The 25,567-nt window shown below is 41.1% G+C and overlaps 2 protein-coding genes and 1 long non-coding RNA gene across 3 annotated transcripts in view; all 3 read right to left on the bottom strand.

Annotated features, from left to right (window-relative positions):
- LOC135078782 (frizzled-4-like) overlaps positions 1 to 11,977 on the bottom strand; it is a 45,083-nt gene extending 33,106 nt beyond the window's left edge. The window contains exon 1 of the mRNA XM_063973334.1: positions 10,818 to 11,977. Within this exon, the coding sequence (XP_063829404.1) occupies positions 10,818 to 11,728 (911 nt within the window). The 5' untranslated portion in view covers positions 11,729 to 11,977. The remainder of the gene's footprint in view (positions 1 to 10,817) is intronic.
- Positions 11,978 to 12,389: 412 nt separating this feature from the next.
- On the bottom strand, positions 12,390 to 12,818 carry LOC135078612 (frizzled-4-like). The gene has a single exon (XM_063973140.1). It carries the CDS (start codon positions 12,816 to 12,818, stop codon positions 12,390 to 12,392), a length of 429 nt encoding a protein of 142 aa, XP_063829210.1.
- A 1,494-nt stretch (positions 12,819 to 14,312) lies between these two features.
- Positions 14,313 to 22,690, bottom strand: LOC135078781 (uncharacterized). Its single transcript, XR_010258663.1, has 3 exons — positions 22,617 to 22,690; positions 21,818 to 21,922; positions 14,313 to 19,745 (listed from the first exon to the last, which is right to left on the bottom strand). It is a non-coding gene; the product is annotated as an uncharacterized LOC135078781 (long non-coding RNA).
- Between the last annotated feature and the right edge of the window lie 2,877 nt (positions 22,691 to 25,567).

The raw sequence follows: 25,567 nt of genomic DNA, 5'->3' as shown, positions 1-25,567 counted from the left end.
CTCAAGTTACAGATTTGGGGTGCTAAACTATGGCTGAGTTCCACCACCTTATAACCATAGCCGGTGTTTTTTTGTATGGAATTTGACAGACTTTTGACGTTTGTTAAAGATAAAGTAAGCTGATGAAACCTAGCCTATGTGTTATTGTTATATTATACTTCGTGACTGCTTCTCTACATTCCATATATATTTCGAAATCGAATAAAAGAAATGGAAGGCTACGTGCCAACACAATATCGTTCGCAATCTTTATAGGCATTTTTGTAGACCTAAAACTATTATGACACTGCTAAACAAGTTCTCCTTTATTGAGTCTTGTTCAATTTCGATGCGTTAAACGGCAAGTTATAAAATGTTAAAAGCATGCAGTGATAGTGTGAAAATGACCCGTGAAAGCTTTTACGAACGTAAGACAAGAACGCATCGCGCTTACTTAACTAGTGATGTGGTAGAGTCAGATTTTGGAATGATGGTCGAAAAATGAACAAAGTATGTTTAATAATTGCATTTTATTTTTATAGTAACATGTACCTGATTGTACCTACATTTTATAATTTTATAGTACACTAGCTTGCCGCCCGCGGCTTCGCCCGCGTGGAATTTTGTCTGTCACAGAAAAACTTTATCGCGCGCGTCCCTGTTTCAAAAACCGGGATAAAAACTATCCTATGTTCTTTCCCGGGACTCAAACTATCTCTATGCCAAATCTTATCAAAATCGGTTGCGAGGTTTAAGCGGGAAAGCGTAACAGACAGACAGACAGACAGACAGACAGACAGACAGACAGAGTTACTTTCGCATTTATAATATTAGTTGGGACTTAATTCATTTCTAAACAGATTTTTGGTTTCCATGACTTTATAATTAGTTACTGATTACTAATGAGTAGTATAATTAATATTTGATCACATGACTAATTCATTTAAGTTTACATCCAAACCACAGATTCTTATGAAATTCCTAAAAGAAAGCGTTCTTAGGAAATTAGGCAGTATGCAGTAGGTAAGTATACCTACCTACTACCTAAATCTTCGAATGCCTCGAAATAAAGCTAAAGCCCGCCACTGCCCATCACTAGCAGGCTCGTTTGCGCGGCAGGCGCTAAATGGACGGCGCGTACGCATCCGCTGCGATGACCACACCACCACACTTTAGCTTTGAAGTTTTAGTACCAGCTCATTATAAACTAACCGTAACCAACTAAAAACACTGTTTGAAGGATGTAAATTCTAGTTTTAATAACTTACTAAATAGATTTTTGCCGCTATATCGACAAAAGTAATACTGAAGCTCTTAGCAGTTTTGCGATAGGAATTTGGTCCCATTATAAAAGACTAGCTTTCCGCCCGCGGCTTCGCCCGCGTGGAATTTTGTCTGTCACAGAAAAACTTTATCGCGCGCGTCCCTGTTTCAAAAACCGGGATAAAAACTATCCTATGTTCTTTCCCGGGACTCAAACTATCTCTATGCCTAATTTCATCAAAATCGGTTGCGAGGTTTAAGCGGGAAAGCGTAACAGACAGACAGACAGACAGACAGACAGACAGACAGACAGACAGACAGAGTTACTTTCGCATTTATAATATTAATTTGGGTCTACATTTCATTTAATGTAAGGTGTTTAAAGTTATTTAGAGATCTTGACCGTATTTCTAACAAAATGCATTAAATGTGTTGTCACCCTACTGGTCCATGGAATTGCTGAGTGCACTGAGAGCAAGTCAGCGCGACACCCACTCTCTTGTTCTATGAAGTGTGCCCACCACATTTCACGAGGCGGCCAGAACGTCATAAATAATCATAATATTGATAGCTACAGACGCCCCTTGCACAATACCGCCTTGTTTATATACACGCTGACGAAACACTCTACCAAACAAGGCTAATTACTATAATGAATTTCGCGAAAGATTTAAATATAAAATAATTACAGTAGAAAATACTGAATTACAAATCAATGGGATGTGCGAACATGCACCGGTTGTCTGCATTATATTTATGTTTTGCAAAATACATGTAACGTTAAGTAAAAGCAGTTTTCTGTAGTTACAGAAAATTGCATGTGAAGACGTGTGTATTTTTTTGCGATGCCCAATTTAAGGAAAAAATAATTAACTTTTTGCGACTGAAGTTGATAGCGACCCGCCGCTTGTGCAAACTCGTCAGGCTACGTGACCAGTTATAGTAAAAACCATGTAGCTTATTTATTGATTCTGGTGTCGGACAACCGTTAACATCGCGGTGAAAAAAGGATAGTACTGGCCGGGAAATTACTAGCTCGATAATAAGCTGCTTATTACCATAACCAACTGCGTAGAAATTAAAGTTAATTTAAAAATTCTTGTCATGAGGCAAAGTTTCCAGCGGGGCGGGGCGGTGGATAATCGGCCTTAATTACATGGCTATCCATCATCGAAAACCAACAAACGATGTGGGTTTGGGAAATGAGAGGCCACCCGCGCGGGCTGAAATTGGCCTGAGCCGCTCGCCCGTGTAACAGTCATAGGTGATAATTTAACCCCTGGAATCTGTAGGTAGGCCTTGTGTACCATAAATACCAAAAATTGCTTAGTTTGATCAAGTTCATCCGTATAAAACAAATGGAATGCTATTATCGAGCGTCCGCTGAGACATCCTAGAAAGAAGATTAGATATACTCCTGTAGCTCTGCAAGCAAAGTGGTTAGGAAAGAAGAACAGTATAAAGGTTCAAAAGCTTTTGAGGATGCATAGTTTAATTCTGCCTTTTATCATGGTTCATTGCCGTTTTAAATAAATAAAAACTCTTAGAAAGTGTGCAAATCCTGTATCCAGTTGCAGGGCTAGTTTATTCGGCGATGCGATCAGTTCGCAGCAGCGTGCGGTATCGCGGCGTGCATCGCGCAGCCCTAACAAGCCGCATTGTTGTGGAGGCTGCGCGAGCGCGGAATCCTGATTTCCCCACAAAGTAACGACGGATTTATGGGCTCGACTTCAGAGGAAATTTATTTAAATCGATATTTTTATGGCTTTTATTATTTTTAGGAATACAACGGCCAATTACCAAGAAAATGCTTTAAAAAGCAATACCTCTAAGAAGTGCTGAAAGTAGGCAAATCGTTTTCCAAAATCTCGATGGGTTGTTTTCCTTCTAAGATGACTCCCACATCACCAATATAAACATAATGAACTTAAATTAAATGAAAGCTAGAATATAGTCCAGCCACTATTCTGATACTCTCTGAAGTAGTAAGAATTTATACGTACGAGTAAGTTCAAAAATGTTATAATATCTAGAGACACTATACCAATACTTCGCTACATATCTAGTCGTTAAACTCAAACCGATCAAAACAAGCCCCCATGCTGCATCTCGTCTTATTTTTTCAATCTAGATGTTCCCAACAATTCCGAGTATACTATTTGAGTCCAACAAAGCGTGTTCCAATAATGAGGATCGGCGATACCATCGCGGTGCGCCCGCGCCGCCGCGATCCCGCGCGCGATACGCGCCGCGACTCCTTTGTGGTCGCCGGGCAAACACGACCGAGAATACATACACCAGTCGTGACCCGAAGAAGAATATCGAACGTTATTGGGAGACGTGGATCAGTCTGGATTGTTAGATGGATCTCAGTCTATACCTAAAATGGTGGTTTCATAATCAAATCTTACTTGAGTCTTCCAAAGCTTGGTGTAGATATTGCCTGGTCTGGTCTTTCTACATCTTCGATCTATCATTGTATCCCAAAAGCTTTCAATCATCCAAAGTCTTTGACTTCACCGTCTCACAATTCTCTACTTTTATCGCAACAATTTCTATGCACGTAGCATTTATTCCATCGTATCTCATCGTATAGATATTGCACCTCAATGTAATTTGCAAACTCATCAAATTCCAGGCGATTCAAGCCCTTGAATCCTTAACACAAGTTCGCTGGGTGTGTACACGTTGTTAAAAATGAAAATTATTCTGCCAGCGCAAACTACGGTTATTACATATCAGGCGGACTCGGCCGCGGGGGATCGTCTCTCTCGCTTATTGCCACATGATTGAAGACCCGCCACCTCCAGCGCAGACTTGCTGGCGTGCGAACGAGACACAAAACAAACTCTACCCCGTGAAAGACAAAGACGCAAACAGCTCAGCATCTGATTAGCATCCCAATTACAGCGCGGGCGCAGGATCGAATCTTCGGACTTTAGTGCCGTGTTGTTAGCTTTTATCGATATTGAAACAAGCCGAAACGTAATAGGCTTCGGTGATTGATAGAAAAATAAAAGCCGAGTCACAACAAGCAACGTTTCGTTAATTGCCTCGCGGAGTTAATGGATTCTTTCGTTTTTGTTTTTGCTATCGTTTATGGGTTTTCAAAAAGTGCCGGTATGATCAACCAGCATGAATTTAATATTTACTCGATACCTACTTATTCAGAAAGAGCGCCGACAAGTTAATGAGCCTATTTAAATTAATTATTTCTTGATTAAATATTTAATAATTCATTACTGTACTATTTTATACCAGCTACGTGGGTTTGTAGAGTCGGTAAGTATAAAAAGTATTGCAAGTAACGTAATGCAAAACGTAGCGTGCTACACGAGTCGTAGTTGTCGTAGTGTAGCATGCTACGTGATGCTACGTGTTACGAGCTTCACGTAGACGTACAGTGTTATTTGTAATTCGAGAACTTAGACCGAAAATGGCTCAAATGTGTGCTCAATTTTCAAATCATTTCCAGATCTGTGGAGCTTTATTTCCAAGGTGTGATATAAATAATGTCGATAAACTCTTGGCTCGCGGCAGCCCTATTAACAAGGATGCCGGTCTCGAGGCGGGCCGGTCGTGTTGAGATTACATCGGCAGCGGCAAGAAAATTTTAAATAAACAAGAAATTATGAACCCGCCGAGATTATACACCTCGCATCTGAACGGTAACTAGGAAATTACGACGCGACCAATTATTGTTGGTACTTCGTCGAATTAGTGTTGTGCCGGCCAGGCAAATGCAAGAAATATTTTGTACCACGGCTATATCGAAGTGCGAGAATCTGCAAAGCAGTAGTACTATCTTCGACTTTCAATCGCAAGTTTCAATTGCATAAAGACTTTTCGATCGAGCAGAGATAATGGACTTAACCCTCCGACCGATTTCGAACGTTTGAACTCTAGTCATGACTCAGACTGTGGTTAGACATTATTTTTCTTTGAAACGATCGGAATATGATGTTCGATTATGGAACCCAAAATTATAATAAATTGTGGAGCGTTGAGAAAGAACGAGATTCCAAAAACACAGTAGTTAGGTCAAAAACCCGGATATCGCTGTCAACGGCTCAGTAAAAAAGCCGCAATAAAACGTACAGAAACTGTTATGATTGTAGTAACGCATAAATTACAATGTGTTATATAAATTGTTCTAAACGCCAACAGTTGGATCTCGTACGGAGACTTTACGGCCCATCCAACGTTCTACGACTAAAATAAAATTACTGTTATTTACGTATGGCATTATTATAAAACAAAACCCGAAGATAAAATTCTTAAACGATTGTGCGTTGGCTGTAAGGATTAGAACACACAACCGCACCACCGATATAAATCATAGCATTAAAATATTTTATGATATTTAGCTTCTATTTCAATATCTGAACAAATAAAACTCTTGGATACTTACTAGATGATATGATTTATAAATAAGTCTCTCTCTACCGCACACAAATTAAAACAGATTCAAATAGTGCGAGGTAGGTGCTGTTTATCTTGTTAACAACAAACAATTTAACATATCTCGAGTCGAAATTATTTGAATAACAAATATCTGTGTGTACCAATCGTAACGGGCTGCTCGACGCAGCGCTTGCGCATGCCCACAAAACCAATTTGACGTTTCTCATTACGCGGCGACCACAATATGCGCTCAACTAGTTCCGTGCACACCGATCTGTTATTATGTTAATGCTAGCAGCGCGGGCGCGGCCCTACACGTTCCTTGTAAACAATTAACCGGCCTCTTTCATGTGTCAATAAAACGCGATAACTGCCTGTAATTGATGCTGCGAGTTTTGTAACTGGTGCGACGCGGGCGCACCGCTGCAACTATTGTTTGGAGGCAGCGTCCACCGTAATTACTAGCGCACGGCCCGAGCTACTTTGTATGACTCTACCTAGAAACGTTTAACATAAAAATATCGACCATTTCCGCCAATACAAAGATTAATTGATCATGAATGGACCGAAGATACTCATTTGGAGATACCGATCTACCTCCTCCCATAAGCGGCGTAATAATAAGTGAATTATTGTCTAACTAGCTTTCCGCCCGCGGCTTCGCCCGCGTGGAATTTTGTCTGTCACAGAAAAACTTTATCGCGCGCGTCCCTGTTTCAAAATCCGGGATAAAAACTATCCTATGTTCTTTCCCGGGACTCAAACTATCTCTATGCCAAATTTCATCAAAATCGGTTGCGAGGTTTAAGCGGGAAAGCGTAACAGACAGACAGACAGACAGACAGACAGACAGACAGACAGACAGACAGACAGACAGACAGAGTTACTTTCGCATTTATAATATTATAGTTGGGACTAGTTGGGATTGAAACGATGAGTTATTGCTCTTGAGTGATCTGATAACATTTGATAACTGTACACACAATGCTTCACAGAATACAAACGACACACACGACACATTCGATATTAATCAGCAGTATTAATGTCTGTCAGAGAGGGTCACTATCAAAGAGACCGACAAACATAAATCCATTCAAAATTATCATAACGAGTCTGTTTTGTAACAAATCTGGCTTTCTATGATATTCGTATCGTTAGTCATAAAGCCGAATTTACTGCTCTACGCGGAGAATACGCACACGGTCTTCCTGTTTAGTGCCTAAGGATATATGGCCGCGAATAAAACTAATTGGGTGCTGTCCGATAAGCTCGTTGATGAATATAATAAAGGAAGGATCGTAAGAGGCGATTAAAAGTTTAATCACCTTCATAAAAATCTCCGCGATTCGAGACAAAAATAAAAACTTCAGAGAACGTCCATTCGTAGGCAGAACATGAATAGTTATAGCCTCTGTTAGGATCGAGCGCGCTATTTTAGTTTTTATGTCGTGTTTCTACTGCCGTAAGGGATAATGGCGTTTTTAATGCGTCCGCCGATAGTTTCTATAAGCAATGGCGATCAAATACCTCGTATATCGAATGCCATGTACAAAACATGCCTGCGATATAAATAATCAGAATGTTCTCCGAACGTCAGTCATGTTGTCAGACCTCTCCACTTAAGTGGAGTAAAATGCAGATTTTGAACAACATAATTGTGTTCGGCTCCTTCAATGGCGGGTAGTAATCGAGCCGACGTTAAGAGCTTTCAATGGTTCAATCAACGTGACTTTTCACATGAGCACTAACTAGGCAAAGCGTCCCTCTAATTGAACTAAATAATTTCATGCTAAATTGTGAGGTTTAATTACTCACTTGATTTAAAGACAATTTTAATGATCCACAATGTTACTCCGAATGTTTTGGCTGCGGTTAAACCGGTTGAAACAATTAATTCGCTGACAATGCGTGGAATGTAAAGAAATCTCTCGGGTGTGATATAATTTCGAGAAATGTCTTCTTTAATTCGTCAGTATCGTGCAAAGTATCTGCGTTTGAAATAACTCGAATAGCACGTTGTTATAACTCAGGTGATTAATTTATTATTTTCATTCTGGCGAAGAAATGTGATTCAACAAGTATAATACTTAACTAATCACCTAAATACATACGTGGTTGAACATGAGCAATGCAAGTTTTAATTAATTACTCATATTGCGACATTTAATCAATCAGTTAATTAAGTTTTAAGCGTAAAAGTATTAGTTGTATTAAAAATTGTACTTAATAAATTTAATTGCCTTATATTACGAGTACTATTCTATGGTATATTACCTAACACTATTTAAGGAAATACAGTTAGGTAAATATGTCTAAGTTCACACAACTTTTATTATAAGTTTTGACTGCAACATGTACTTACATAGGAATAATGTGTTCGTCAATATTTTTTTACACGCCGATATCGTTCGATAGCTTTTTCAACATCGTTAAGCCAATATTTATGTAGAAATGCGAGACTGCAACTTTTTACAGCTCTTCCCTTGGCTCGAAGATTCCTAAACTTCAAAACGCAAGTCGCAACCAGTAGATAGCACTTTTATTTCACGGTAATAAAGTTCCTTTTAGCCTAAGTCCGATTAAGCCTCCCAAGCACTCGGAGGGCAAGTTTTTCTCGTATCCCATCAACAACATGTATTTCGTTACAACCACGTGAAGTTTTACAGCTGCTTCGTATTACATTTTTTGTGTACGCCGTAACTCATTTCCTATGCAGTAAAAACTGTCACTCGGTGTAATTAATGATGATAAGTTTCATAGAAACATTAGTGAGACTTGTCGTGTAGGTTGCAAAAAATATTTGCTGATATTGCGCATATTTTAGACGTGAGACAGGTAATAGGTATTTTTATCGATAAGTAAACTCATCAATGAGTTCTAATGAATAGCGTGTATAAATAGCGCGGTATTTAAATGAAGTGCGCCGGCGCATCCCACGGCGTCGTCGTCGGCTCCGTCGCCTAGCCCGTGATTTATTGGGTCTCGTTTATTTTATTTCCCAATTCGTTTTGCTTTATGGCCCGACCTTCTTCTAATCTTTTACGAAACAGTTTTTCGAGGAACAACTCTGATTTATACTGTCCGTTTTAAGAAATAGAGAACGGTGCTTTGATAACTTGATGAGATTAAAAGTTACTGTGAATATGAGGAACTAAAACGATATTGTCGCAATAATCTGAAAATTTTATAATGATAATGATGTTGCATATTCTTTTAGGTTTAAAATCTTCATTTATGTTTTGTTACAAGCTTTATATTGACTTCACTTGTTAGTATGTGTGGGACAAATCTTGCAACTGAATTTAAGACCAGTTCTCCTCAACCGATTGAGCTGAAATTTGGTATACTTATGTAAGTACGATGACAATGCAATATTATGGTACCATTGAGCTGGTCTGATGATGGAGTCGGGAGGTGGCCATAGGAACTCCTAAACAAAACGGCGGAAACTCATCGAGTTTGGGTTCGTTGGATTTGTCTTTTGGAGCACTTTAGTGTTAGATAATGTCCAGGGTCCTGAGATTAAGATATAACTAAAAAGTGTAAAATAAAATTAGAAAAAAATTCAGAATAAAAGCTTGTTTTTAAAAAAGTTTATTTTTATTATAATTTTTTTACTATCATAAGCCTGTTGAATTACCTACCATAAGTAAACTAACTGATAATACAGTTAGTACGTCAGAAATAGAATTATGGCTCGTACGATTAGTTACTGTTCTAAACCGTTTCAAAGCATAACTTATTACCGAGCAAACAATACTCGGTAGCCGGTCAGAGGAATTTGTGCCCGCTCGCGGTCGCCAGCCTTTGTGCCCGCTCTCCAGGCTGACTAGAAACAATGCTAATTACCACGATTTGTATGACAATCCTAAAAGGAACTTTCTTCATCAACTAGAATGTGCTTTCATCTCACGATTCTTTGAAATCTTTTTGTACTAGGCACTCATTGTGTAAGTACCAATCCGAGGACAAATTGGAAAACGTAGGTACCTCGACAAGTGACAAAACATAATTGATCGGCGACAAAGTTAAACCTCGGACGAGCCGCGACAAAAGAAGCAGGTATCGGTGATCCGAGCACAAAGCCAGAAAAACTATTGTGTCGGTGCGCTCGGAGGTGTCAATGAAGAATGTTCACTAATTTTGTTTTTTAGCTTTCTGTATTCTCTGTTAAAAATAAAAAATACACGTGAAAGAATTATTTCGATACGTCAATTAGTTTCCAAGATATTTAATTTTAAAAGTGCGGGCGGCGGCCGGCCCGCCATTTTATGCGCGTGACGTCATATTACAACGACTGGCTCATATTTGTATGGGTGGAATCTTGCAAACTGAATTAAGACCCACTTCCAGGCAACCGATTAAGCTGAAATTTCGCAAACACATGTGATTTGGATGACCATGCAATATTATGATGACATGGAGCTGATCTGATGATGGAGCTGGAAGGTGGCCATAGGAACTCTATAATAAAACGACTTAAATGCATCGAGTTTGGGCTCGTTCGTTTTGTATTGATGAGTATTTTAATTCTTTATAATAATCGGGGGCTAATGATGGAGCTGGAAGGTAATTCGCAATAAAACGACACAATCGCATCAAGTTTGGGTTTGGTTCAATTTTAATTTCTGTGATGGGTCCGGGTGTTAATATGTATAATAAGTTTGTATTTACAAAAAAAATTTATTTAAGTATGTTTATATCCGTTTTCTAGTGAGCGGACGCTGTGAATGTACGTCACACGGGGTCACGTGACCGTCGGCGGGACTCAATATTTAAGCGAACTTTGAATGCCTATAAAATCATAACTACTGGGTATTTTTGAAAGAAATAAAAACTAATGTATTTGTAAATGTAAAAGCTTAACTGTAACATAGGTTTCAAGTGATTTTGCATACCTAGTAACATTCTCAATTGTCAAACGTGTGTATACTGCAATTTTTTTCAATGTTGATTTTCAATTTCACTAAAATTTTGCAACATAAAGCTTTTTGGGATACCAATAAAAATTTTAGATCGTAAAGCTGCGAAGTTTATGATCATTGCACTGGAAACAAGCGTTTACACAGCGATAAACTAAAAATAAGAACCTAGTTTTTGCAATACGGTCATAAAATAAGTCGTTTATTTCGCATTTTGAATAACAAGAAAACAAATAGCAAATCACTCACCAAACCGACGCCGCCAGCCCGAAGTAGTACAGCAGGAGGAAGACGACGGCGCAATTGGGGTTGGCCAGGCCGTCGTGAGCGAGCAGCATTCTGGTTGGGGTGGTGGAGTCCTTGGCGCAGCCGGCGGCGCTGCGGCCGGCCGCCGCGCGCACGCCCCAGCCCGCCGCCGCCGCGCACCGGCACAGCGCCACCAGCACCAGCGCCCGCTCCCCGGCGCCGCCGCGCTCGCCGCACGCCAGCTGCGCGCCCACCGCCGCCAGCGTGCACGCGAAGCTCAGGGCGGCCCACGTCGCCAGCCACACCTCGGCCGCTCTTCTCTCCCCGGCCTCCCACAGCACTTCGGCTTCGCAGAACTGTGCGCATCGTCCTGAGCCCCGGACCCAAACCCAGCTGTTCGGCTTGATGAGCCGTCGGCAAGCGCCTCTCCCGGCGGCGTTGGCCGCGTCGAGGGTCACCGTGCCCACGGGAGCGGCCCGCTCGCCCGGGCCCTCCATGCACATGTGCTCGTGGTTGTTCTCAGCCGGGAACAGGGAGCAGTCCAGCTCCGCGGGCCACGGGAAGCCGAACTCGCTGAGGACCGGGTAGCACCTCTCGTATACGCTCTCGCATAAGCCTCGGCACGGGCCTATCGGCAGGGCCACCTTGTCCGTGCACATCGGCACGTAAACCGTACACAGAAACAGGTCCAGCTGGGACGAGCAGCCGTACTGGACGAGAGGGCTGAAGGTCTGCAAAGTCACATCGGCGTCCGCCTGGAGAGTGTGCCTCGCCAGGTTCGGCATTCCGGTCTGATTGTATCCGATATTCTTGCACATAGCCACTTTGATGGGTTCACATGTCCGCACGGAGGCCTCCGAGGCGGCACCGGTAACGAGGGTCACAGTCACGAGGATCGCGGCGAGGCGGTTCATCTTGGAAACGATATCCGGCGATCAGATGAAAGGATTCATTGTAGTCGAGCGTGTTTACGCGCGAGCGCCGACGGTCGGCCGCGACGCGAGCATGCGTACCGAGGCGCGCCTCAAGACGTTGTGTTAAGTCGGAGCGTGCGCCCGCCGCGGGGGGAGCTCGCGTAAACAAAAAAAGGTCCGCAGGTATGCGCAACACTGTGGCCGCGGGAAAGGGAGAAATGATGAGCGTGGTCGCAGGGCGCTCGTAGCCGCTCGGCGCCCGAGTGCGCTCGTTAGGCGCGCTGTCCTCGCGCTCGTTATCGCGCCTTATCGTAATCCTCACTTCACGGGTGACGCGCTTTATGTCGCTACATTTTTATCCAGTATCGATTTTTAGATTACACTGATAGCGCTGATAGTACTTAAGTTTAGATTTATGTTTTTAGGATCTAATTAATTTGTTACTACTGTATTACACACACCCATATTGCACCTATGTACTTCCATTAAAAATACTGTTAAACTTTTACTATGTTATTTATCTACCTATCTAAAAAACAATTACACTAATTTTCTAAAATAGTGTAGGTAGGTAGGACGTAGGAGTATTATAAAAAAACAAACAACACATCAACAAATATTTAATTCATCATAAACATGATCTACTTTAATAACTAATTACTTAAATCGCATTGGACATGATACATGCTTGCTCGTAATCATTTTCATGTTGAAAATTATCGCATTCCAGTTCCCTTGGCCAGGGGTACCCCAGCCTCTGCATGTGGTCGAAGCAGCCTTTCTTAACTCGCAGGCAGAGCCCACGGCAGGGGCCCACGCGGTCCATGCCTGGGATACACATGGGCAGGTAAGCAGCACACATGAACAGTCTTACGTGGTCCGAGCATTTGGATCTGATGATTGGGTTCATGTCGTGAAGCTCGAACTCCGCGTCCTTTTGGTCTACAAGTCCAGCGTAGTTGGGTAAAGCTGTGATGTTGTACCCGATGTCACGGCAGATGGACACTTTCATCTTCTCGCACGTATACTTTGGCTTCGTGGGGACTGCTGCTGTAGACAGCAGTACTACCGAAAGGAGTGCGATCTTCATGGTGTGTTGCCGGCACATTGGTATTCAGTAAACTAAGTGAAACACACGGATGACTTATTCTTATGAACAGTAAATCGATTGTTTATAAACGAAAGCAGAATTTGTGCACGTTTGTTTCAATAACGGATGGGAAAGGTTGTGGTTTAGTCAGCGTATTTGTTTCACAAGTGGCACGTATACAGGGTGTTAGTTAAATGGGTATATGAGCCGACTCTAGCCCATGTTAACATATGCATATAAATGGTATGGTGAAGTCAGAAATTTGATATCATCATTTTATTTTTTAAATTTTCATACAAAATAAATTTTATAAATTCCGATTCGTATGAAAATTAAAATAATTAAAATGAAGATATCAATTCGCTGACTTCACCATACTATTTATGCCCATGTTAACATGGGCTAGTGTCGGCTCATATACCCATTTACCTAACACCCTGTATACAACGTGTTAATGAAAAAGCGCAAAACCTGAAATTATTTTGTTCACAATCGAGAGTAGAATCGATTCCACTAATCAAGAATTTGAGTCAAATTTTAACAAAAAAATATTTTAATTTTAATCGTTACTTAACTTTTAAATGTGTGAATGTTGAGTTAACTACTAACCGTGCATGCCTCATAGGCGTGCATGCCTTGCAATCAGCGTGTGAAAGGTCAATACGTTTCCAGAAATGCGTAAAAAGAGATAACAAGTGCGCGGGGCGAAAAAAAAAGAGTGAATACTTATCTCCGTAAATAATCCGCGAAAATTAATTTTAATAATTCTTTTATAATAAAAATAAGTTGGGGTGTCTGAGGTTTTGCGCTTTTTCATTAACAGGTTGTAAACAAAGTTACGATTTAACCTTCAGTTAGAATTTAAGATGGATAATCGCAATCGAGCCATCTATATTTCGGCTATTATTCACATTGCGAAAACAATAACAAGGCCGTTTCACAAATTATAATACCTAAAATTGGTAACAAGAGAAAATTAAAATATGTTGACTGTTGTTGTTCAGTAAATTAAGTATAGTCAGCGAATATGTACAGTGACAGACTTCAGTATATTCATATTTTTGTTGCAATATAGCTCCAGTTACAACTGTATAAGATGCTAAACTCTTTATTTTGATGTGCCAAACTGCCAATCTAAGATTCTGCTCACGCCAAGTGTGCGCGATGACAAGCCTGACAAATTGTGGCCACTCATGCAGAAACATGCCAATCCAGCAATGATTAATTTCAGCTGCAGTCACGTCTAGACAATTGGAGCTGTATTTAAAAGATATACAAATAATATGACAGCATGGCAAAAACTTACGGCGCACTCGGATCTCTGTTAATCTTTATTCGCAGATATAAGCTTTTATTTAACGTTTTTGAAAAAAAAATCTTTCTCAATTTCAATATACAATCACCAGCATATCTCAAACAATCTGCAAAATCGCATCTACAACAAATACATATTTGAATAAATTAAAACAAAGGGGGTTAAAATAATAATACTAATAAAATTTGGAAATAAATTTATTGTACATAATTTACTACAATATTTTAAGCAGTACTGTATAAATTTTATGAAACATAATGGACTAATAATGGTACAATTTAGTAATAAAAATTGGACCAAACTGTAGATTGATAAAATCGCGCGGTTACAGCAGAATCTATAGATTTCACGTTTAATACATAATAAAAAAGTTTTTGATATTTTAAAGCCGATATATTTCTTTGCACAAAAGTTTTATTTTATTTATTTAGAGACTGAGTTTTTAAAATAGTTTGAACATGAAAATCAACCGCGCGATCTATAATAAGCTTGTAACATATACCAACATAAGAGTCGCAATAAAATATTATATTTACACTGCAAAAGGTAGTCTGCCCGCGGAGATTAATGTCCTTAAAGATACAACTAAAATAAACGATAAATACTTTTACAATAACCTTATATAATACAGGGTGATCTCAAACGATACCGGCAATAAAGGAGTCTCAGAAATAAGTCCCACCAGAAAGCACAGTGTAGCATCTCAAATAATCGCCAAAATTAGTAGTAAAAAATTACCTATTCCTAGTGGTCATCCTAATTGACTAATAAACAAAAAATTATTACATTTATGTATATTATTAAACTTTCGCTTTCAAACATAGAATGGAATTCACACAACTGACGACGATCGTATGACGACCATGAGTTGAACCACTGAGTTTGAGCTTTTTTTTAATTTGTATCTGTAGATTTTTCCATTAAGGATGACAACCGGAAATAGAACAATTTTTTCTCATTTTTGCCGATTTTTGAGTTACTACACTTTACTATCAGACGAGGGGTTATTTTCAATGGGGAGTGAGACTTCTCCTTTGCGTTGTTTATTCCTAACTAAGTATATGCAGAGGCTCCGATCAGACGTGTGCAGTTAATTGCATGGGAATGTGTACATTGACGCTTTATTTGAACCTTAATTCCTTGCAATAAAGATTAAAATACATTTAAAAGAGTATACATTCCTAGTCAAATGACTGTACCTATGCCAAGTCTTGGACATGGCATCTCCTCTCTTATAGTTCTTAAGCTTCACATTTTTACACTCCCTATACTAACTCTTTTTTTACATCATTCACATATTTTTAACAAATACTCTTTTTGATGGTAAATTTTGGTTATTTTACAATAATAGCAAAGCAAATTACAATTTTAATAAACATAAGGAATGCTATACAAGCAACTTTAGCGTTACTCGCTACTAATAAATAATTGTTTTTCAAACAACATTGAAAATAATGATAACATTGAATATAAATTTCAATGCATGTTACGCATGCGTCTATACTAGGTAAATGCCACAATATATTTTGTCTTCAACCACCTGAATTTGCTGGGTTTTTGTAAAAAGGTCTTAATGAGTACGCCTTCAGACTCGCAATAGAGAACAGTAGCATAGACACCTAATTTTATAATCATTATTTATGTATTAAATAAATAAAATAATTATAAGCCCAAATGATTTTTGGACTCGAAAAGAATACAAATAATAATGTTAGCACAACCATTCATACTAATACGATTTATAGAACACGAAAAAGAATAAAGTATCATCGAACTTCGACGGATTTCGATACACAACAATATGGACACTTTTTAGGGCAGTGGGCCTAACTTAATTTTAAGTCTAAAAGTAATTACACTTCCCAAATTACCAGACATAAGTTTGAAAGAAAAAAAGAAAAACTGTCAAGTGCAGGAATCAAAAAATGAATTTGTTAAGGTATATTCACACCGCTTATTCGCACTATTGATTAACGTCAATTATGTTAATGATCTCTTTTGTATAAAAGTTCGGCACGAAATAATGAGAATACTTCTTTACTTGAATTCAATTTTCCCTTTTAATCACCAATCCAAAAACATAACCCTCCTTCTACCGCAATCGGGTAAAAATAAAGGCCCACCGTCCTAAGTAGAAGTAATGATTACAGTACACTAACGAAATACGTTTCTAGCATAAAATATAGTAAGCCTTGTTTTATCACTTAAAATAGTTTGAAGTCTTCACAGCATCTGCCTGACTTGTGGAAATGTACTAGCTCGGTCTCTTCAAGGTGTTTACTCTTCAGTAGTTCATTAGAAATGGCACCGATGGAACTTAAAGAAGTAAATAATTTTTGAATATGATCCGATTTCAATTAAATATTTTTTAAGCATAATACTTTTCAACTACACTTAATTAATTATATAAATCGTTAAAAACATTTCATAATATAATTTTTGAAGTTTCAACTTGAAGAACGCACTCAAGAATAAAACAATATGATTATAGATCAATCTCGTTTTGAACGTTTCTCTCAACTCAAACCTCTGATATTTTTTTAAAATTCAATCCACTCATGCCATCTCCATGAAAACTACTTGCACACATCAATAAAAATAAAGTAAAAATAAAATTGTGACAAAGTAGTCTAATCATAAGTTACGAAATACTGTGATAAGCAGCAATGATGACGTTTAAAATGTTTATAGCCTCTTAACATTAAAGTATTCGTAAATAAATACAGGGTGTAAAGGACAGGTTTCTAAAGGACAATGACCAAAAATATATGGAGTGTGGTCCAAATGTCCACCACTAACGAGACCTATGTAGTAAAATAGTCTACTAAATACTGATTCATTATAACCAAACCGCAATCAAAAATATGCTGTCAGTAAAAAGTTATGACTGAATGAATAGTATGTTTTTTATCTTTTCATCCGAAAAATGTTCTTGATATCATTCTATCAATCGCACATTTTGGATTAATCTATGTGTCATAGTCAAAGGTCGATATGCAGTCTCTTCGCGGAATGACTGGTCTATCCTAGGTTTGACCAAGGCCTTCAGGCAAACCCCGAAGTAAATTCTTATATCGGCCTTTGACTAAGTCAAACCTAGAAGTGCCTAAACGGTTCAGTCAAACGTCGAAACTAAAATAATCTGTTTCGGGCTTTGCCTAGTCAATCCTAGAAACGACTGACAGACTCGGTCAAAAGTAGACGGCAAATAGAAAACCAGCCATGTGTGAGTCGGATTCGCTCACGAAGGGTTCCGTGTGACTCTTTTGTTGTATGGGAGCCCCCTTAAATACTTATTTTATTTTAATTTTATGATTTATTTTTAAAATGCAACTAAAATCATGTGAATATTTCAAGGGTTCACCTGTTTACGTTTTAATTAATATCAAGTAAAAAACTGCAACAAGTCACGTTTGCTGTATGGGAGCCCCCCTTAAATATTTAAGTATTTTATTGAATTTTTTATTTTTTAAGTGAATGATTCATGAGATGCGAGCCTGGTGACAGACAACATTTAGCGAAGTCATAATAATAGGGTCTAAACTCTTTATCCTTTAAGGTAACAGAACCCTAAAAATTAGTAATTAATCAAGATCGATCTAGAAACACTGACAACCAACCTCAGTACTGTATAAGTTTAGTTACTCGTACCTTCACCTAAAGAGATAGCTGCGCGTGCGCGTGAAAACCGACCGTCGTAACGCCTATGCAATAAGTTCAAGATCAGAATTAAGTATAGTTTAGTTTAAAGTCTTAATTCAGGTTTGACTAGTCAAACCCCGATTTCATTAAATTGAGTTTCGACCTTTGCCTGACCAAATTAGTTACTCCTAGGTTTGACTAACATTATTTAGTCAAAGGCCGAAATGTTTGGGCTTTGACTAAGACTTCTAGTCAGACCTGAGGATTGACTAGTCAAACCTAGGAGTGCCGGAACTTCGAGGTTTGACTATAACATATGCATATTGTCATGTCGCTTAGTGTGCCGTGTTAGATTCTCGCTAAAAGAAAAAAAAAATAAGCTCAGAAGAAAGACAACAATATTGGAATTATGGTCGGGTGGTCGCTGCTCCACCCCTATTGGTTGTAGGGTGATGTTATATAACCTAAAACCATCCTTGATAAATGGGCTATCCATAACAAAAATATTTTTTCAAATCGGACCAGTAGTTCCTGAGATTAGCGCGTAAACTATTACAATTTTTCATACGGTCATAACTTTTTACTGACAGCTTATTTTTTTTTCGTCCCATACTGAAAGTTAATCTGTATTTAATGGACTATAAGCCAATATAGGTCTCGTTAGTGGTGGACATTTGGACCACTTTTGGTCATTGTCCTTTTTACAGATGTCCTGAAAGCAGATTTCATCTTGAAATACAACTCCGATGAAAAAATTACAATCCAGATTAATTTTAATCACTTATGATTTTACTAACCTACCCCTTTCACCCTGTATATGACTCATATCAATAATACCTCTGTATTTACTTTTTATAAAACCAGTTAAAATTATACTTTTTAAAAAGATTTTTGGAAAAGATAATTTGAATTTTTAAAAACCGTTTATAAAGTTTTTATTCATAATTTTGTAATATTTTTTCTTTCCAGCAAATGTAATAAAGCCAGACAGTAAATAAAATATAGGTAGAGTTATAATAGTTTTGGTCGATTTTTAAGTTTAAAATTACACGGGAGACGTTAACTGCCAGGGTCGCAAAAACATTTATGACCCGTTAGAATTCGAAGCATTAGTCGAAATCGCAATAAATGTAGATAAGACAGGATATACACTTAGGTTACAATAGCTTACGAGTGATAGAACTTCGCGGGATAATATACAAAATCGGGTACAAAATATGAGGATAGATAAACGTAATTCGCATTGGAATCGCAGATTAGATTTGGCCTGAAAGTACGGTAATAGGGTAATTCATTAAAATTTTCAAATCTAAGGGGCGAGGTAGTTCGATGGGGCGCTACCAATCCCCTGATGCGTTACTGATCCACGGGTTGTCTACTGTGTCACCTTGGATTCTATGGATATCTATGGACTTGTGTGGATCCGGTTGAGTTTTGTATCAATTTCACAGACTATAAAAGAAAAATTCCACAGTTAATTAGTTCCAAAAAAGGTTTGCCAACTTTTTTTTCAGTTCATTGAAATGTAATTTAGGTTATAGAAGGTACGTAATAAGATAATACTTGGCCAATTGCGGGACAAATGAGAAAAATAAATCTGTTAAGATAGTATGTAGTAGAAAAAAAGGAAAGTTATAGTCTATAAAATAAAGAGTACATCCACGAGTCAACAAACCACCGTGACACAGCGCCAACCTCGTAATTCGAAAGACAGGAAACGGGGGACATATGAACCATTCCTTACGCAGGGCGTTTAAACGCCGCGTTTAACCGCTTCTTTATACACGTGCTTACTAGACGGGCGTGTGTGTTCCCAGGCGCACGCGCAATGCCTCTCTCTCGCGCTGTGCGTCGGCGAGCTCTGCGCATAGTGCGCGGCACACGCGGTGGAGAACCGCGTTCTGTTCCTGAAGCGACTTCACGTCGGGATCCGCCTCGCAGGACGACTCGCGAGATGGCTTGCGGTATACCTTCAACAAAAAACAGTACAACATTACTAAAGTACGGTCAACGAGAAGCGATACCAAACGTAAACAAACCCAATGTCATGGGTGAACCCGTCTGGCTTTGACATATTTTGGCGGGAGAACGAGACATTACGACAAGTACACAAGATGGGAAGAGACAGAACATATTGTCAACTCGACAGTCGTATCAACCTTTTGTATCGCTGCTAGTTGGCCGTACTTTAATCAATCTTCTTCTTCTTATCGTGTCGAATACAAACCTACACAGTGTCAGCCCAAAACTCCGCTACAAGAGTGGCGGTATCAGCAGCATTCATTAATCCTCCTGCGTGCAGTTGCTCGGACACTCAGGGCACATCATGTGCTTCATCGACTGGGGATTCTTGGAGGCTCAAACATAGAGCGTAGGTGCGGTTTTGTTCCCCAGTCGATTACTAGTCAATTGAAACTGTTTATGATCTCTCAAATCCCATATATATTGTATGGCAACTTTAAAAGCAAATTATGACGTCACGTTTTCACGAACAGCGCTTAACTGAGTCTTGGAGCGGTCCGGGAGAGGTGACTTTGACATATTATGACGTGATAGAACAAACAAATCTGAAGATCTAGTCTCGCTGACGCTTGACTGTCATAAGAACACCTTCCCGTGCCGGTCCCATATTTCAGACACTGACTCGGTTACTAGACCTATAAATTGACTAACTACACGGTAATACTATCTATACAGTATTCCAACTCGGCCATATTTTTGAAATAAATGTCAACAGCCGCGCGGTACGTCACCGTATGACAACATGCGATAGGGCTTCGCATGTTGTCATACGGTTCGGTTCAAGTGGAGTTAAAAAAGAAAAACTCTAATTAACAGTTGATTAGTTAAGTGACGCTTAAGCAGTGTTTATAAGTGAGAAAATTTAATGACTGATTAAGAAGTTAACGAGTCATTAGTTAATTAGTTGCTTAGACGTTGATTAGTTGATTTTTATAAGTAAGGCTTTTAATGATTTCGAAGACATCAAAATCATATTTTATGGTTCATCCATCATCATCATCAGGTCATTTAGCCTCCACTGCAGAAGCACGATCTTCTCTAATTTACTGAAGGCAAATTTTTATGGTCAGTTGGAAATAAATGTGTTAGGACTAGACATGTGTTATTTTTGAGAAGTTGTGCCTTGGAGTTATTAGTTTATGGTGTCAGCTAGCTGATCGGCATATGTCAACAGTGGTCATTGTTAGGGTAAAGTTATCTTTAGTATGTGGTTAATTGGAAATAAATAGTGTTAGGACTAGACATGTGTTATTTTTTAGAAGTTATGCATTGAAGTTATTGGTTTATGGTGTCAGCTAGCTGATCGGCATATCTCAACAGTGGTCATTGTTAGGGTAAAGTTATCTTTAGTATGTGGTTAATTGGAAACAAATAGTGTTAGGACTATGGCCCGGTCGCCGAGCACGTAGAATTTCGTCCAATGACCCCAAGCTCAAGAATCTTTATCGTTCGCGCGTAATTATATTGCTGTCGCGACTGTGCAACGGGCGCCCGCAGTGAGTGTACTTGGGGTCATTGGACGAAATTCTACGTGCTCGGCGACCGGACTTTAGACGCGTTATTTTTTAGAAGTTGTGCCTTCGAGTTATTGGTTTATGGTGTCAGCTAGCTGATCGGCATATCTGAACAGTGGTCATTGTTAGGGTAAAGTTATCTTTAGTATGTAGTTAATTGGAAATAAATAGTGTTAGGACTATAGTCCGGTCGCCGAGCACGTAGAATTTCGTCTAATGACCCCAAGCTACCCATCTTTATCGTTCGCGCGTAATAATATTGCTGTCGCGACTGTGCGACGGGCGCCAGCAGTGAGTGTACTTGGGGTCATTGGACGAAATTCTACGTGTTCGGCGACCGGACTTTAGACGTGTTATTTTTTTTAGAAGTTGTGCCTTCGAGTTATTGGTTTATGGTGTGAGTTAGCTAATCGGTATATCTTCAGTTGCGGAGATTGTTAGGGTTAAGATGTTTAGTATATGATTGTAGTCTGTATGCGTACTTGTCCCCTTGTACTGCTAGTTACCTCGAAGGCGCCGTGCATCTTGGGCGCGTCGTCGCGCGCGTAACCGAACCCGTCGCCTTCATACTCGCGAGGCGCAAACGCGTCGGGAGGAAAGGCTGGTTCACCCTGTTGAATATAATATACGTTTTGTACAAAAATATAAGTTGACTGTCAGTTTTAAAGTGTTGCTAACTTGAAATTATTATTTTGACAGTTCGGGTGTGGTGTTGATGGAGATGATGTCGTTATAGATATGGCAATAAGGGCTATTTTCCACCAATGCAAAGACGAGACGTGTTATAAACTCAGCTTCAGCAATAACGGTTGAGCAGAGTTCCGTTATGCTTTGGGCAAAATAATCTGCATAGCGGCCGCTTGTCTCCGCACATCTCGCCTTGTCTCTGCTTAGGTGGAAAATGGCCCTATGTTATGTCATGCCTGTTCTAGATGAAGCGGCTGCCTGGCACTCTCTTTCTGAGCTGCTTCGAAAACGGGTCGCGAGGCGAGCTACGTCCAGGTATTGAAGAAAGTGGAACCTTATTACAAGGCAGTAAGGCGCGAGGTGTCCGCGTTCGTCCTCGTTGCGCTAGTTAGAGAGTGAGCAGAGAACGCGGCCTCGGGGGAAATGGAACCCTATCTCAAGACAGTAAGGCGCTAGCTACTGAAACTCTAGCGGGCAGCGAAGTGACGTCACTGGAGATGGAACCCTATCACAAGGCAGTAAGGCACTGACCCGCTCGCCCTCGGTGCGCAAGTTTGTTAGCGGGCGATGCGGTGTCAATGGAGATGGAACCCTATAACAAGGCAGTAAGGCACTGACCCGCTCGCCCTCGCTGCGCTGGTTGGTGAGCGGGCGGCGCGCGGGCGGCGAGGCGTGCGAGGAAGACACACGCGAGGGAGATGGAACCCTATCACAAGGTCACAAGGTCACAAGGCAGTAAGGCACGTGGCACAAAATATAACAGAAGGTAAACTCATGTATGTACCTCGCTTTGCATACCTCTCTCGCTCGCACGCTCGGCCGTCGCGCCAGGGTTGTCTTGTCATGTGTTGTGTTTATTTCGTTATGATAGAAAAATGTTACTCTTAATACTATGCAAGAAAGACAATAACAGATATCCACGTATACTTATTTATATTTAGTACGTTATTATAGTAATAGTTTGCAAACAAATACACGAGAAGGAAGTAGTATTTAGTTGAGTGGTTGACACTATTATCCAACTAATATTATAAATGCGAAAGTTTGGATGTCTAGATGTTTGTTGCTCTTTCACGCAAAAACTACTGAACGGATTTTGATGTAACTTTACAGTATTATTGTTTATAACCCTGAATAACATATAAGCTATAATTTATGACGATCTGTGACAAACTAAATTTCACGCGGGTGAAGCCGCGGGCAAAAGCTAGTTATCCAATAATTCCTAAAACCTCTCTAAAACAATTCGATATTCCTAATAATTGAGTTGGCTTTCAATTTCAATTGAAATTCAAATAAATAACTTACTTACCTCCCCGAATCAACTGGTAATTTAAAAAATGAAAATTCGGTATGTATCAAGTATGAGTTTAAGCAACCAAATACGGAACAATTATAATACGACTTTTTCTGTTCACTCATTTTCGTCAATTTCGCAAAACAAAATAATATCACAGGCGGTTGACCGGCGCGTAACTCAAGCGAACCACAGCGAACGTGTGGCGAACGTCTGTCGCGCCACGTCGCGCTCGCATTCGTCCAAGACAGTCTTGCTAGGAGCGGTGTCTATGTGTGCGTGGCTCGAGCGCGTTTAGTATGGAGTTTGTCTTCTGTTATATTTTGTGCACGTGGCGTCCGCGCCAGCTTCTGCAGAGGTCGTTGACCCACTATCTGTCGCTGCTACTATAAGCAGCCAGCACGGCGTTACTGCAGATGCAACCCTATCACAAGGCACAAGTCTCTAGTTACTAATGTATTGACCCGCTCGCCCTCGCTGCGCTGGTTGGTAAGCGGACGGCGCGCGGGCGGCGAGGCGTGCGAGGGATATAAGCGCGGAGGAGATGGAACTCGATCACAAGGTCGCAAGACGCGTTCACGCTAGCTTCTGCAGAGGTCATTGACCCACTATCTGTCACTGATCTGTTTACGCGCGACATAGATGGAAATGGAACCCTATCACAAGGCAGTAAGGCACTAACCCGCTCGCCCTCGCTGCGCTGGTTGGTGAGCGGGCGGCGCGCGGGCGGCGAGGCATGCGAGGGAGACGCGCGGGGGAGATGTAACCCTATGTCAAGGCGCTAGCTACTGCGACACACTAGCATGTGGCGCGCGGACGGCGAGGTGGCGTCACTGGAGATGGAACTCTAACACAAGGTCTCAAGGCAAGAAGGCGCGTGACGTCCGCGCTAGCTTCTGCAGAGGTCATTGACCCACCATCTGTCACTGATCTGTTTGCGCTCCATATCGATACGCGTGAGGGAGATGGAACCCTATCACAAGGCAGTAAGGCACTGACCCGCTCGCCCTCGCTGCGCTGGTTGGTGAGCGGGCGGCGCGCGGGCGGCGAGGCGTGCGAGGGAGATAAGCGCAAAGGAGATGGAACCCTATCACAAGGTCGCAAGGCAGTAAGGCGCGTGGCGTCCGCGCTAGCTTCTGCAGAGGTCGTTGACCCACTATCTGTCGCTGCTACTATAAGCAGCCAGCACGGCGTTACTGCAGATGCAACCTATCACAAGGGACTAAGTCTCTAGTTACTAATGCACTGACCCGCTCGCCCTCGCTGCGCTGGTTGGTGAGCGGGCGGCGCGCGGGCGGCGAGGCGTGCGAGGGAGATAAGCGCGGAGGAGATGGAACCCTATCACAAGGCAGTAAGACACTAACCCGCTCGCCCTCGCTGCGCTGGTTGATGAGCGGGCGGCGAGGCGTGCGAGGGAGACACACGCGAGGGAGATGGAACCCTATCACAAGGTCTCAAGGCAGTAAGGCACATGATGTTCACGCTAGCTTCTGCAGAGGTCATTGAAGTTCATTGAACTGTCACTGATCTGTGTTTGCGCGTCGTCGCCGGAGGGAACCCTATTACAGGGCATTAAGGCTCAAGTCGTTGGGGTACTGACCCGCTCGGCGCGGGGTAAATGGAACCCTACACAAGGTCTCAAGGCAGTAAGGCGCGTGGCGTTCACGCTAGCTTCTGCAGAGGTCATTGAGCTGTCACTGATCTGTGTTTGCGCGTCGTCGCTGGAGATGGAACCCTATTACAGGGCATTAAGGCTCAAGTCGTTGGGGTACTGACCCGCTCGCCCTCGATGCGCTGGTTGGTGAGCGGCCAGAGCGGCGTTACTGCAGATGCAACCCTATCACAAGGCACTAAGAGTCTAGTCTCTAGCGTACTCAAGGTCGTAAGGCAGGAAGGCGCGTGGCGTCCGCGCTAGCTTCTGCAGAGGTCATTGACCCACCATCTGTCACTGATCTGTTTGCGCTCCATATCGATACGCGTGGGGGAGATGGAACCCTAACACAAAGCAGTAAGGCACTAACACGCTCGCTCTCGCTGCGCTGGTTGGTGAGCCGACGGCGCGCGAGCGGCGAGGCGTGAGAGGGAGATGGAACCCTATCACAAGGTCGCAAGGCGCGTGGCGTTCACGCTGGCTTCTGCAGAGGTCATTGACCCACTATCTGTCGCTGATCTGTTTGCGCTCGGTATCGATGGAAATGGAACCCTATCACAAGACAGTAAGGTACTGACCCGCTCGTCCTCGCTGCGTTGGTTGTTGCTGCTCTCTCTTGTA

Source organism: Ostrinia nubilalis, chromosome 15 (assembly GCF_963855985.1).
Source record: "Ostrinia nubilalis chromosome 15, ilOstNubi1.1, whole genome shotgun sequence".
Classification (NCBI taxonomy): domain Eukaryota; kingdom Metazoa; phylum Arthropoda; class Insecta; order Lepidoptera; family Crambidae; genus Ostrinia; species Ostrinia nubilalis.
This window is presented reverse-complemented; position numbering and strand designations above follow the sequence as displayed.

What these genes read in the sequence shown, in the direction of transcription:
- LOC135078612 (XM_063973140.1), bottom strand. Translation starts at nt 12,818, where the DNA reads ATGAAGATCGCACTCCTTTCGGTAGTACTGCTGTCTACAGCAGCAGTC.